Below are 14,427 nucleotides of genomic sequence, written 5' to 3' on the forward strand. Positions count from 1 at the left end.
ATACACCGTTAGAAGCTAACGTAGCTTAGCTTGGTAGCTATTGTGCTAACAACATACCCCGACGTCTAGCTTGTTAGCCGGCATGAATGCCCGATTTAAAATGGTTCTCTCCTCTTCGTATACCTTTTTCCTCACAATTATTCTGCCAGGGAACTTATGGACACGACAATAGTAGTAGTTATAAGGTGTTTGAGCTTGTAACGTTAGTTAGCTCATAGCTATCGTTTGAGCTTGTAACGTTAGTTAGCTCATAGCTCTCGTGTACCACGATAGCTATGAGCTAACTAACGTTACAAGCTCAAACACCTTATAACTACTACTATTGTCGTGTCCATAAGTTCCCTGGCAGAATACTTGTGAGGACAAAGGTATACAAAGAGGAGAGAACCATTTTAAATCGGGTATTCATGCCGGCTAACAAGCTAGACGTCGCAGCATGTTGTTAGCACAATAGTAGCCCACTGTGATGCACCGAGTGGGCTACTATTGATCAACATGCAGCGACATGTAGCTTGCATGGTGCAGTGCTTTGCCCCACAGGTCTGAGAAGAGGACCTGTGGTACCCTTGACTGAGATTTCATAATCAAAACTGTTAGATCAACCCTGAAAACTGAAAATATCTGTGGTAATAGTTCATAACATGGACTCTCAGAGTGATGGAACCTATGTTAGCTTCTAACGGTGTATACACAATATGTACAACGACACAATGATTTACATTATTACAAATATGGTAACGTGGTTGTGGCTTTTACAAATAGTGGTAACATATATATATATAGATAGACAGTACTGCTACATCTCTATATTTATGACATACCATATTTGTATGTAACCTGAAACCTAAGGGGGGACCCTGATGTAAACAAGACGAAAGTCTTTCTCTGGTCTGCATCCCCTTAACAATTGTGTGTATTGAGCTGTACTGTATTGTACCCATTCTACAATCTGTTAATAAAGTTTTCAATCAATCAATCAATAAGACCTCCACCTGGATGGAATGACGGGGAGATGGGCGGAGCTATTTGGTGGGTGGCTGTCACTCAACGTGTGGGTGGAACCAAGCCAATAATAGCCTGCTTTCGTGAGGCTGAAAAATGCTGGTTTTGAGTACAAGATTAGAAATATAAAACAATGATTATTTTTGGAATAAAAATTACACATGTGTTACATAGACTCACAGGAAGTGTGTAAAGTTGCCCAAATAGTGCTAGGAATAGCACTGCATGACACCTTTAAGTGACAATCTAGTACCAAACCTCAGTTCTTGTCTGGTATTACTACGCTGACTCTGGGCATGTTCTGACATGCCCCAAACTCGCCCATTGCACCTGTCTGAGTGCGAGACTGCCTGGAGCCTGGGGGCACTGTCCAATAGGAGAGCGAATATTACTCTGGTCTGTACGCAGGTAAAGGGATATTCCGTGTATATATATAAATAATATACAAGGTATATCAAACGATACATATATATATTCAGTTTAATCTGGCCCTTCACAACAAAGGGGATTAGACAAAATAACACTGCTCCGAGTAAAAATTTTACTATTTGGGAGTGTTAATTGCACTCCCTAAAGTGTCAAGTTATCAACTCTGATTTTTTTTAAATGAATTTTATATACGTATATATTAATGATAAAGAATGAATTCCATAAACTCCATACATTTTCAAAAATTCAATTTATTGTTCTCCCTTGGTCAATACAGCTGAATTAAAACATCATGAATGAAGGTACAATGTACAACAGGGTTAGACATTTAAAAATGTTTCCAGGGCTTTTTTTGCCCCCCTTAATTGATTTTCGGGTTTTTTTTTTTTTTATTTTGGGGACACCGCATTTTTTTAATGAAAATTAACAAAGATTATAAAACATTGTCGACACTTTTTTTTACAGTCTTTGTCCCTATGTTTGATAACATAATGTTAATGTCTCCATATATAGGGCTCTACGCTAACCTTTTTCCCAAGGAGCACATGTGCTCCTAAATACAATTTTAATAAATAAAATCTAAATAAAGATTTAGGAGCACACAAAGAAATTTAGGAGCACAGTGAAAATTGTTCAAGTAACACAGAGTTTATTAACAAACTATTTATTACATGCATATTATATACTGTTCGTGTGCATACTAAGGGCTAAACATCTGTGCAAATAGCACATACCACCAAAATCACAAATTGGCCCATGCCTATACTAGACGCAAAGGATATCAGTTGTCAAGCTGCTTTTGTATGTTGTAGTCTTGTCACGATACCAACATCTTGACTTTAGGTAGGATAGGAATGGCAATGGAATATATTCTTAGATGACAGAACATGGACAATTCTTTATACAATTATTTAATTCATTATAATTGAAACGCTATTGAATAATAGTTAATTAATAGTTAATACAATTATTCTGTTACAGCTACAACCAGGGGCGGACTGGGACACAAATTCAGCCCGGGACATTCAGACGCACCAGCCCACGCACCGGCCCACGCACCGGCCCACGCACCGGCCCACACACCGGCCCACACACCGGCCCACACACCGGCCCACACAACGGCCGTTATGAAACACTCGTCCAGTATTAAACAACCCAAGGCTGTGGCTAAGGAGTCAACATCAGAGAGACCAAATCTACACCCCGCCCCTAGATGGGCACTTGTGCACAGTGCACGCACACACACACACACACACACACACACACACACACACACACACACACACACACACACACACACACACACACACACACACACACACACACACACACACACACACAAATACACACACACACACATACACACACACACACACACACACACACACACACACACACACACACACACACACACACACACACACACATATATATACCGTTGGCGTTACTTCCTGTCATTGGCATACATTTTTTTTTTTACTAACATCTTAGTGCCTCATTAGCCTAGGGATTAAGGATACATGAAGTATTAACTACACCATAATAATATTGAGGTTTTGATCCATAGAAAGGTCTGTGCTACACAATTTCAGTTAGATTAGATTTATTGTCCTTTAATTTTGCACTCATGACATTAGTCTGTATGTCTGTGTGTGTGTGTCTCTCTCTCTCTCTCTCTCTCTCTCTCTCTCTCTCTCTCTCTCTCTCTCTCTCTCTCTCTCTCTCTCTCTCACACCTTTGTAAAACACTCATGAGACCAAAAAAAAAGCCTTTGAAAACAATATGTAAAGATATATAAGATGGTATATATATACATATTGTTGACACTATGGTGAGGCATAAGACATGGTGTTTACACATTCTGATGACAACAGCAGAGAGGGTATGATCTTTTAACTGAATAATACTGTGTACATCATTTTGAAGTGTGTGACTAAATTGTGTTGTGGAAATTGTTTGTAATTAGTTTCACCCAGCTGACAGAAACTGGAGGTGTGGCCTTTGTGCATGTGGCTTTTGTAGTTAAGTGGGCACTTGTGACAGTTTCTTTGGTTAAATACCAGCTTTTTCTCTGTTGGAATCATTCTGATGACAACAGCAGAGCCAGAGAGGGTAGGGTCTTTTAACTGAATAATACTGTGTACATCATTTTGAAGTGTGTGACTAAATTGTGTTGTGGAAATTGTTTGTAATTAGTTTCACCTAGCTGACAGAAACTGGAGGTGTGGCCTTTGTGCATGTGGCTTTTGTAGTTAAGTGTAGTCACTTGTGACCGTTTTTCTTTTTTTTGTATTTTGCCATTTTGGATTCATTGAGACCCAAAATTCTAGCTGTTGATATTTCTTGATAAATCACATCGAGATATGTAAGAATCCAGACCTTACGGCACATTTTTTCCGGTTGAAACCATTGTGATGCTATCAGCTTTTTAGCCACTGTGATACCGGATAAAACCAATCTCTTTAGCTGTGGAGGTACTGCATGCTCAAAGACATCATTCAGCAGTAATACAGAGGGGTGTACAGGTATATCCAGAGTTAAGAGATTTGACAATTGCTGGGTCACTTCTTTCCAAAATATCTTAACTGGTGGGCAGTCCCAGTACATGTGCATAAATGTCCCTTCGTCCCCATTTGTACATAAGGAGCATTTGGAGTCTTGTTTAAGACCCATTTTGTTCAGTCTTATAGGAGTTAAGTATGTCCTGTGAATATAGTTAAGATTGATTTGTTGATGGTCCGGGTTCCTTGATGCAAGGCGTACATTTGCCCAGGCTTCTTGCCAGTCAAAGTCTATCTCCAGGTCTGGTATATCCCTCCTCCAGACTGAGTCTAGATGTAGGGTTTCATACGAGGCCGTTAGTAATTGATGATACAAATCTGAAACAAAACCTCTCGATGTCTCTCTTTCATAGAAGAATTTGTGGTATCTGTGGTGTACAATTGGTATCCTTAATGGAACACTGTGAGCCTTCAAACATGCCAATAACTGTGCGTAAAAATAATATGAGGACTTGGTGAGATTAAATTTTTTGCATATCTCATCAAAACTACAAAAACCCTGTTTGTTGAAAACGTCTCCTAATGTGTGTATGCCTTGCTTTTCCCATCTAGGGAATCTTATAGGTTGTTTTCCAATCAAGAGTGCATTGTTATTGAATAAGGGAGTATGATTATGCCTGTGTGATTATGATTGTGACCGTTTTTCTTTGGTTAAATACCAGCTTTTTCTCTGTTGGAATCATTCTGATGACAACAGCAGAGAGGGTAGGCTCTTTTAACTGAATAATACTGTGTGCATCATTTTGAAGTGTGTGACTAAATTGTGTTGTGGAAACTGTTTGTAATTAGTTTCACCCAGCTGACAGAAACTGGAGGTGTGGCCTTTGTGCATGTGGCTTTTGTAGTTAAGTGAGCACTTGTGACCGTTTTTTTTTGTTAAATACCAGCTTTTTCTCTGTTGGAATCATTCTGATGACAACAGCAGAGAGGGTAGGATCTTTTAACTGAATAATACTGTGTACATCATTTTGAAGTGTGTGACTAAATTGTGTTGTGGAAATTGTTTGTAATTAGTTTCACCCAGCTGACAGAAACTGGAGGTGTGGCCTTTGTGCATGTGGCTTTTGTAGTTAAGTGGGCACTTGTGACAGTTTTTCTTTGGTTAAATACCAGCTTTTTCTCTGTTGGAATCATTCTGATGACAACAGCAGAGAGGGTAGGATCTTTTAACTGAATAATACTGTGTACATCATTTTGAAGTGTGTGACTAAATTGTGTTGTGGAAATTGTTTGTAATTAGTTTCACCCAGCTGACAGAAACTGGAGGTGTGGCCTTTTGCTGCATCAGTAATTAGTGATAGTGATTTAAAGACTTGCTGGCTTAGCGTCAGCAAAGCGTCGAGAAACGAAGAGGGACAAAGAGGAGGAGGAGGAGTTTTCCTGGAGTTATCCGCCGAGGGATCCACCGATCCACCCAATGCTAAGTACACCATAATCCTATATTTCCCTCCCACTCTGCTATTTCCCTACTATCTCGCTTCCTCCCTACAACCTTCTCCCTGCCACTCTTGACACCACAATGTGCCTCATACCTATATCCACAATCTGCTCTTCCAGAACAGACTCAACCCATCCACGCCAGTTTGCTAGCAACCCGGCTAATCTCTCCTATCCTCCTACAGCCACTAATACACCTGTCACAGTACGGGGAGGCTTATGGAATTGTCAATCAGCAGTCAAGAAAGCTGACTTCATTACTGCCTACGCTAAATCTGCAGCTCCTGGCTCTAACTGAGACCTGGATAACTCCCAATAACTCATCAACACCTGCAGCATTATCTACAAACTATAACTTCACTCACACACCTCGACCCTCCAGACGGGGTGGAGGCACTGGCCTCATGACATCCCCTTCATGGGCTACAAACCTAACACAACTCCCAGAACTGTCACTCTCCTCCCTCGAATATCATGCAGTATCTGTCTCTAATCCTTTCAATCTCACCATTGTTACACTCTATCGCCCTCCGGGTCCCCTCGATCACTTCACAGATGAGCTGGACATGCTTCTAAGCTCCTTACCGGAAGATGGTACCCCGCTCCTTCTATTGGGCGACTTCAACCTGCCTGACTCATCTCAGTCGGTGCCAGTGGTCTCCCTCCTACAACAATTTGACCTGACTCCCACTGCCATGCCTCCCACCCACAAAGCAGGCAACTCCTTGGATCTCATATTTTCCCGTAACTCCAGCATCATTAACACCACGGTAACTCTCCTACATGTATCTGACCATTCCTTCATATCCTTCTCACTAACTCTCATGCTTAACCGAAAGGTTAAGGTGCACGAGCATTACACTAGAGGTTCCAGTAGTGGGCAGCTTGAATTGCCAGGTCCTAGAACCAGCGCTTTGGGGAGATCTTTTATTTTTAGAGCATTAACTCTGTGGAATGGCCTGCCTCGGAACCTCTGCTGCATTTACAGTAGATTCACTTTTAAAAAGAATCTTAAATTCTTTTTAAATTGTTTTTAACACTGTAAAGTAATTTTTTGTTTTTGTTTTACACTAATGTAATTTTAGCTATATTAATTGTTACAGTAGGTTCATTATGCATTGTGTGTACTGACTTTTAATAATTAAGTTTTTTGCAATAGTGATTGTTTTTGTATGTTTTTTTGTGTGTGGACCCCAGGAAGACTAGCTGGTTGCTATCGCACCAGCTAATGGGGATCCCTAATAAAATCAAATCAAATCAAAACTCAAACCGTCTCACTCAGACGCAACCTGCCCTCCCTATCCCCCTCCACCCTCTCCTCTGACATAATATCCGCTCTACCTTTGAGTGACACCTTCTCTGCTCTCCCCACAGAGATGGCAACCTCCACCCTCCTCTCAGCCCTTGCAACCTCCTTCGACAAGCTCTGTCCCCTCGTTGAGAAACCTGCCTGCCGTTCCCCACCCAGTCCATGGCTGACGGATGCAGTGAGAGAACAAAGACAGGTCCTGAGAGCGGCTGAGAGGAAGTATAGAAAGTCACAATGACCTCCTAGACCCCAATCAGTCTGGCTTCCGGACTGGCCACTCCACAGAAACGGCCCTCATTGCGGTCACAGAGGCACTTCACTTAGCAAAAGCGAAAGGCCTCTCCTCTGTCCTGATTCTCCTAGATCTATCTGCAGCCTTCGACACAGTCAACCATCAGATCCTCCTCGCGGCCCTCGCAGGAATGGGAGTGGCTGGATCTGCGCTGACATGGCTGACATCATACCTCAACGACCGCTCCTACCAAGTGTCATGGAGAGGGACTCTGTCGGCCACCCGCCCCCTCCGGACGGGTGTCCCCCAGGGCTCGGTCCTAGGACCCCTTCTCTTCTCCCTCTACACTAAATCACTGGGTAACATTATCACGTCTCATGGCTTCTCATGTCATTGTTATGCCGATGATACTCAACTCTTCCTCTCTTTCCCTCCCTCAGATATCCACGTCTCTGAGCGGATCTCGGCCTGTCTGTCCGACATCTCCGCCTGGATGACAACCAACCACCTCAAACTGAACCTAAGCAAAACAGAATTGCTCCACCTGCCGGCCAAATCCTCCCCCCTGACCAACCTCTCCATCACAGTCGAGAATGCAGCTGTGACCGCGTCCCCGACCGCCAAGAACCTTGGTGTTGTCCTCGACGACCAGTTGAACTTCTCTGCTCACATCGCAGCGACAACCAGAACCTGCAGATTCCTCCTGAGCAACGTCAGAAGGATACGCCCCTTCCTGACAAAAGAAGCCACCCAACTCCTCGTCCAATCAACAGTCATCTCCCGCCTCGACTACTGCAACGCACAGCTAGCTGGCCTCCCGGCCACTGCCACCAAGCCTCTTCAACTCATTCAAAACGCAGCGGCCCGCCTGATCTCAAACCTACCGAAGTCGGCCCATGTCACCTCACTTCTTAAGGACCTGCACTGGCTCCCCATTGCTGCACGTATCCGCTTCAAGGCCCTCGACCTAGCATACCGTGCGGCAAAGGGAACCGCTCCCGCCTACCTCCGGTCAATGGTCTCTAACTACACACCCTCAAGACCCCTACGCTCTGCATCTTCTGGCCGCCTCAGACCTACTCCTATCCAAGCTCCCGGAGGGTCATCAAAGAGAAGCCGCCTATTCTCAGTCCTTGCCCCACAATGGTGGAATGAACTACCCATCCCAGTTAGGACAGCCGAATCCCGTCCAATCTTTCGCCGTCGACTAAAGACTCACTTCTTCAACCATTATCTGAAATGATAAAAAAAAATAAAAATTTAAATCTAACCCTGACTAACCTTACTGTCATGCACTTGTCCTAATAAACTAACCTACACTGTAACACGCAACACTTTGATGAACATTGTTACTCAGCTGATAGAGTTGTACCCTTCTTGCTGTCTTGTCGTACAGAACTTGTAAGTCGCTTTGGATAAAAGCGTCAACTAAATGACTAAATGTAAGTGGTTAGGGCTGGGCGATATAACGATATATTTTAATAATCGATATAGAAAAAATAAAGCGATTTTGTCTTTCTTGCCTGCAACTTAAAGTAATGGCTTTGCTTGTCCATATGACAATACTGACCAAATTGAGATATATTTTTCTCTTGTCCATTTATTTTGTTTGCTTTCTAATGTAAAATACAGTTTGAAACCGTCTGTACACAGTAGGCTATGTGTGCTAGCAGAGCTAGTCTCCAGTCACGAGTCACGGTGGTTTGTCCCCTGGTGCCACAGCCAGCAGAGAAGCCTGTTTACTTTTGCTTTCAAACCAGCTGCAACCTGAGAACTGGAGTGTGAGGGGCTGTAACACTAAAGATGGCGGCAACGACAAAGAATTGCTGCAAAATAAACATACATCTGTTGTTATAGTGTAACTGTCATAATCTGAACCATCTGGACACAGACAATCCTCTGCCACCCTCTGGTGCTCTGTTTGCGGTACTGCAGAACTGCCTACTCATTGTCTGGAGCTTATTGACTGTGGTATTAATGTGTTCCCCTTGTATTTGTTATCGGTCCTGTGTGCTCCCCAGTATGTTCAGATGTCTGCCTATTAGTCTAGTGTCCTTGTCTTGTTGTATTATTTCTGTCCCTGTAATATTGTTCTAGTCTAGTCCTCTTGTATTCATTGTATTATTATTCATGTGTCCTAGCCTGTCAGCCCCCAGCTGTTCCTTGTCAAATATAATTAGTATCTGTATTTATACGTGCAGCTCCCCTGTTACCAGTGTTGCGCCATTGTCCTTTCTACCCCTGTATCCTGCCGTGCTGTTCTACCTACCTTGTGTCCCCCCCGTGATGCTCCCTGTGTTATCCTGTCGTGCTACTCTGCTTATCCTTCGTGAAAGCCTTGTTATCCTGTATTTCCTCGTGAGTCCATTCCTGTATTTCTAGTCCACGTTTTCCAGCTTGGCTGAGGTTTTGGTTTCCCGTGTTTTGAGTTCAGTTTTGTTTTCCCTTGTAATGTTCCTTGCTTACTGCTACTCCAGTAAAACTTGTCAATTGCAACGTCGACTCGTGCCTCGTCTCTCTCACCCTCCACTGTCCTGCGCTTGAATCCTACACCTCTCCTAAACTCCCCACTACAACAGTAACAGAGTATTTTCTGTTTCCCAAATAATAGATTCTTATCAAACTGGTGAACTACACGCCTGTAGCCCCTAAAGCTGCTAAAATACACATTTTGTTCACTGTTTTGTTTCTAGAAGTAGAGCAGGTTGGAAACCCTAAGTATTACTCTCCCCAAAACCAAGAATTCTCTCCAAGCAGAAACAATTTATGAGTAACGCATACCTACTTCCATTATGGGCGGTAAGTGTGTACACAAAGTTAAAACACAGATATACACATTCTCTCCTCAAGTAGATAATGTATTTTTTTTGGGTTATCAATGAATAAAAAAATGTTCATGTATTAACTAGAATTGCCACAGTTATCTACAATAGCAACGATAAAGTGCCAACCACATATTATTATAATAATTCATCCAGTTTTCTTTTAAGTGTTTTGGTTAATCACAGTGTTTACCAATCGTATATTATCGTTTTCTTTTGTTCAGTGTTATTTTTGATTACATCACTAACAAAATAATAAAAGAAAAAATACTAATTTAATTAGATTAATCACTTTATTCAAATTGAGGATTTAGTTTGAGGATATAATTTTTTTTTAAATCTGTAAAGAAAACAAGTCTTTTTTATTTACATTTTAAAATAAAAAACGGTTCGAACGTCCGTACGAAAAACCCGGACGAAGTTTGAATAACTATATTCAAATTGAGGATTTAGTTTGAGGATAAATAATAATAATAATAAAGAATTTATATTAAAAAAGATTTATTTCAATTTTTTTATTAAAAACGAAGGTTCGAACGTCTGTTCGAAGAACCCTGATGAAGTTTGAATCCCAAAAACAGGCTTCGGGGACAGCCTTACCAAACATTATTATTATTCAAATAAACTCAAACATGTTCCGTTGTGATGTCACAGTATGATGTCATAATAGAACATTCTAGAACATTTGTGATGTCACAGTATGATGTCATAATAGAACATTCTAGAACATTTGTGATGTCACAGTATGATGTCATAATAGAACATTCTAGAACATTTGTGATGTCACAGTATGATGTCATAATAGAACATTCTAGAACATTTGTGATGTCACAATATGATGTCATAATAGAACATTCTAGAACATTTGTGATGTCACAGTATCATGTTATGATAGAACATTCTAGAACATTTGTGATGTCACAGTATGATGTCATGATAGAACATTCTAGAACATTTGTGTATCTATATATTCAACAATTCTCTCAGAAGACATGCGTGGGAGCAGTAAACGGTGGTGGGATGCGGAAGAAGTGGCTGTGAGAGATCAGGAACAGCGAAGGCCTTGCGATTGGTGGCCCCGGCCTGTGAACGGCTACCCAGGGTATTGGGAGGATCGTGATGGAAGTAAATGGTGTGAGAAGGGCGAGGAAGATAGCGAAAGGGAACAGGCAGATATGGAGCTAACGACCGATAACGGAGAGGGAAGTGAGAAGGAGGCCTCGGAGATGGTGGAAGACAAAGGGAAGGAGTCGGATGGTGTAAAGAAGAAGAAGAAGGAAGAGGAAGAACGGGAGAGGGAGGAGGAGGGGTGGGATACGGTGAGGAAGAAGAGGAAGAAGCGGACGGAGAGGAACGACAGCGATGGGGATAGTGAGAGTAGGGGGGAGGAGAGGGGGGGAGAAGGGGGGAAGAGGAAGAAAGGGGGGGACGATAGCTCAAGTGGTCCGGGAGACGAGGGTGCAGGAAAAGATGTGGCAAAAGCGGAAGTGATCCATATAGTGGTCAGGCTTGAGGGGGAGAGGGATGAGAGGAAAGTAGGTAGGCTCGAGTGGCCCAAACTCATTGCCGAGCAATTAGGAGAGGTAAAGTACGTGAACGTTTTGTGGGATGGGAATCTGGCCGTAGGGTGTGGTAGTGAGGGGCAGGTGGAGGTGGCTAGGGAGATGCAGAGCATTGGGGGGGTGGGTATAAGTAAGGTGGCGAGAGTAGGGGAGAAGAGGGGGGGGGGATGTAAGGGGGTGATAGTTGGGGTACCGGTCGAGGTTACAGTAGAGCAGCTGGTGGAAGAGCTAAAGGAGGACAGGCGTAATGGCATAGTTAAGAGTGCAGCAAGGATGAAGAGGGGAGCGGAGAGGGCAGTGACGGGGACGGTAGTGATTACGTTTGAGGGTGGGGTTGTTCCTAGCGAGGTATTAGTAGGGCGTAGGATGTATAGGGTTAGGGAATTTGTTCATAATCCTCTTAGGTGCTATAGGTGCCAGGGGTTTGGCCATATAGCTACCACGTGTATGAAGGGGATGAGGTGCGCTAGGTGTGGCGGGGAACATGAATATGGGAAATGTGGAGAGGGAGTGAAGCCGAGGTGCTGTAGTTGTGGTGGGGAGCACAGTGTAGCGTTTCGGGGGTGCGAGGTGATGATGAAGCAGGTCGCGGATCGGAGAGAGAGAAGGGAGGGTAAGTTGACGTATGCTGGGGCGGTTAGCAGGGCAGGACAGGGGAGCCAAGAAAGGGTGCAGGGGGTTGAAGGAGGGCATTTGGCAGTGAGGGTAGAGCAGGTGGAAAGAGACAGGGGAAGGGAGGAGAAATTAGGTATTGTGGCCTTCGTGGCAGGGGTAGTTACTGGTATGGCAGAGGTTACGGGTAGAACAGAGATGGTGAAGATGATTGTTAGGATAGCGGTTCAACATCTGGGATTGGAAGGTCTGGACTGGAGGGAGGTGTGTGAAGAGTTGGCTGAGGGGGCTGCGAGGGACAGGGCTGCGAGGGACAAAGCGGCCCAGGATAAGATAGCAGGGGGCAAGGAGGGTCCCGCGGAGGGGGGCTCAGACAGGAAGTAGCAGCAGTAGAGGCACTCCAATGGACAATGTAGTTGATGACGGGGTCCAGTAGAAGAAGAAAAAGAAGGTGAAGAAGGATAAGAAGGAGAAGAAGAAGAGCCCATAAAAAGAATTGCGGAGGGCAGTAATACGCCTCGATGCGTCTACTCTGCCGGAAATTCAAATAAGAAGAAGAAGAAGAAGATCTCATTGTGCATCCTGGAACAGCACTGAACAGATAGACTAAACAACATAGATTGAAACCTACATTTCTCAACCAATCATTGAATATGATCCCCCCCCGCTTTGATTTTTGCTATTCTGTGGGGGTGATAATTCGTAACGTTAAGGCGATCATGCCGTCGTCTGGTCGATCAAGTTCCGAGGGGAAAGAACAGAGTCCCAGAGGAGGACAGAGTCCCAGAGGAGGACAGAGTCCCAGAGGAGGACAGAGTCCCAGAGGAGGACAGAGTCCCAGAGGGCCGAGGAGACGGAGTCGGTCTCGCAGCGGCGGCAGCCACCGGCGGAGGAGCCCGTCCCCCGACCTGTTCGGTCCCAAGCTGCCGAAGCCCCGCAACAGGGAGAGGGAGCGAGAGGACGGAAAGCGTCGACTAGTAGAGGCACGGAATATAAAGAGATTTCGCATAGGAAGCCCCCGCAGGAGCCGCTCGCGGTCCCGAGAGCGATATAACAACCACTGGCAAGACCAACGTGATGGTAACAACAGATATGGACGAGATGATTACTACGACCAGCAACGGGATGATGCTCAACGCCAAAGACAGGAGGCCTTCATTGCCAGGCGTCTACAAGAGAGGGAGAGGATTGGTGAACTAGGCGCAACTGAAGTCTGGGGATACTCCCCAAGAGTGAAGGAACCCGACTCTGATGAATTCACCCCAGTCGAGGATGTGAAAAATAGCAGCTCAGATTCTAGTTCAGAAGACGACAAGAAAAAGAAGAAGAAGAAGAAGAAGAAGAAGAAGAAGAAGAAGAAATCCAAGAAGAAGAAACACAAGAAGCACTCGGAGGACAGCGAGTCTGAATCAGAGTCAGAGGAGGAAGAAGTGAAGAAGAAGAAAAAGAAGAAGAAGAGCAAAAAGTCCAAGAAATCTAAGAAGAAGAAGGTCAAGAAGAACCGTAAGCAGTCCAGTGAGTCCAGTAGTGAGCCGTCTGGGGAGGAGGACGAAAAGGCGGATGCTAACGGCGTGATGTGGGTGGAGAAGACGTGCCTGGATGACCAGCTAGTGGGCCCTGAAGCTCCACTCACCCACCTGTCCCAGGATGACAAACCGCTGGACTTTGGTCATGCGCTGTTGCCGGGTGAAGGTGCGGCTATGGCAGAGTATGTAAAAGCAGGCAAGCGTATTCCAAGAAGAGGAGAGATTGGTCTGACCAGCGACGAGATCGCAACATTTGAGATGTCTGGCTTTGTGATGAGTGGTAGCAGACATCGTCGTATGGAGGCTGTGCGTCTGCGAAAGGAGAACCAGATCTACAGTGCAGATGAAAAGAGAGCCCTCGCCTCCTTCAACCAGGAAGAAAGGAGGAAGAGAGAGAGCAAAATCCTCTCGAGCTTCAGGGATATGGTGCACAGGAAAACTAAAGGCAAAGAGGAGAAAAATTAACCCTGTGTTTAAACCATGACCCATCAGCTCACTCCTTCTCAGAGACTATTTAAATTTTTATTTTTTAATGGTTTGAGGTATTTTGTCGGTTTTTGGAAAGGGAACCATACCTTTTCTGTTTAACACTTTCACTGCCACGAGGTGGCGCCAGAGTTAGCGCTTCAATGCCACCATCCACTTTAATGTTATCGTTAATATCGCCTAATCTATGTTTTAAATTATGGCTATGTGTCTAATCTGCCCGTCGCTTATCATGTATGTGGAACCAAAACCAAAATACCCTCCAACTACCACTGCGCCAGAAATGTGGATCAACCCAGTCAGAGGTCAGCTATAATACAAGGCTGTGAGATAGTTTCATCCTCCTCACTGCAGATATCTACTATTTACAAATGTTTGTGAAATAAACTTGATTTTATACCCAAAAATATATGTTTTCTGTGTTTTGGTCACTTCCTTTCCACTACCTT

General features: G+C 44.1%; 1 protein-coding gene across 1 annotated transcript; it reads left to right on the forward strand.

Annotated features, from left to right (window-relative positions):
- Window positions 1-12,685: 12,685 nt before the first annotated feature.
- On the forward strand, window positions 12,686-13,975 carry LOC311233382 (NKAP-like protein; the record flags this gene model as incomplete). The annotated part of the gene is made up of 1 exon (XM_084320358.1): window positions 12,686-13,975. The coding sequence occupies one exon, from the start codon at window positions 12,686-12,688 to the stop codon at window positions 13,955-13,957; it is 1,272 nt and encodes a 423-aa protein (XP_084176484.1). The 3' UTR covers window positions 13,958-13,975.
- Window positions 13,976-14,427: the final 452 nt, after the last annotated feature.

The sequence above is a fragment of the Notolepis coatsorum genome (assembly GCF_963971535.1).
Source record: "Notolepis coatsorum genome assembly, chromosome: 8".
Classification (NCBI taxonomy): Eukaryota; Metazoa; Chordata; class Actinopteri; order Aulopiformes; family Paralepididae; genus Notolepis; species Notolepis coatsorum.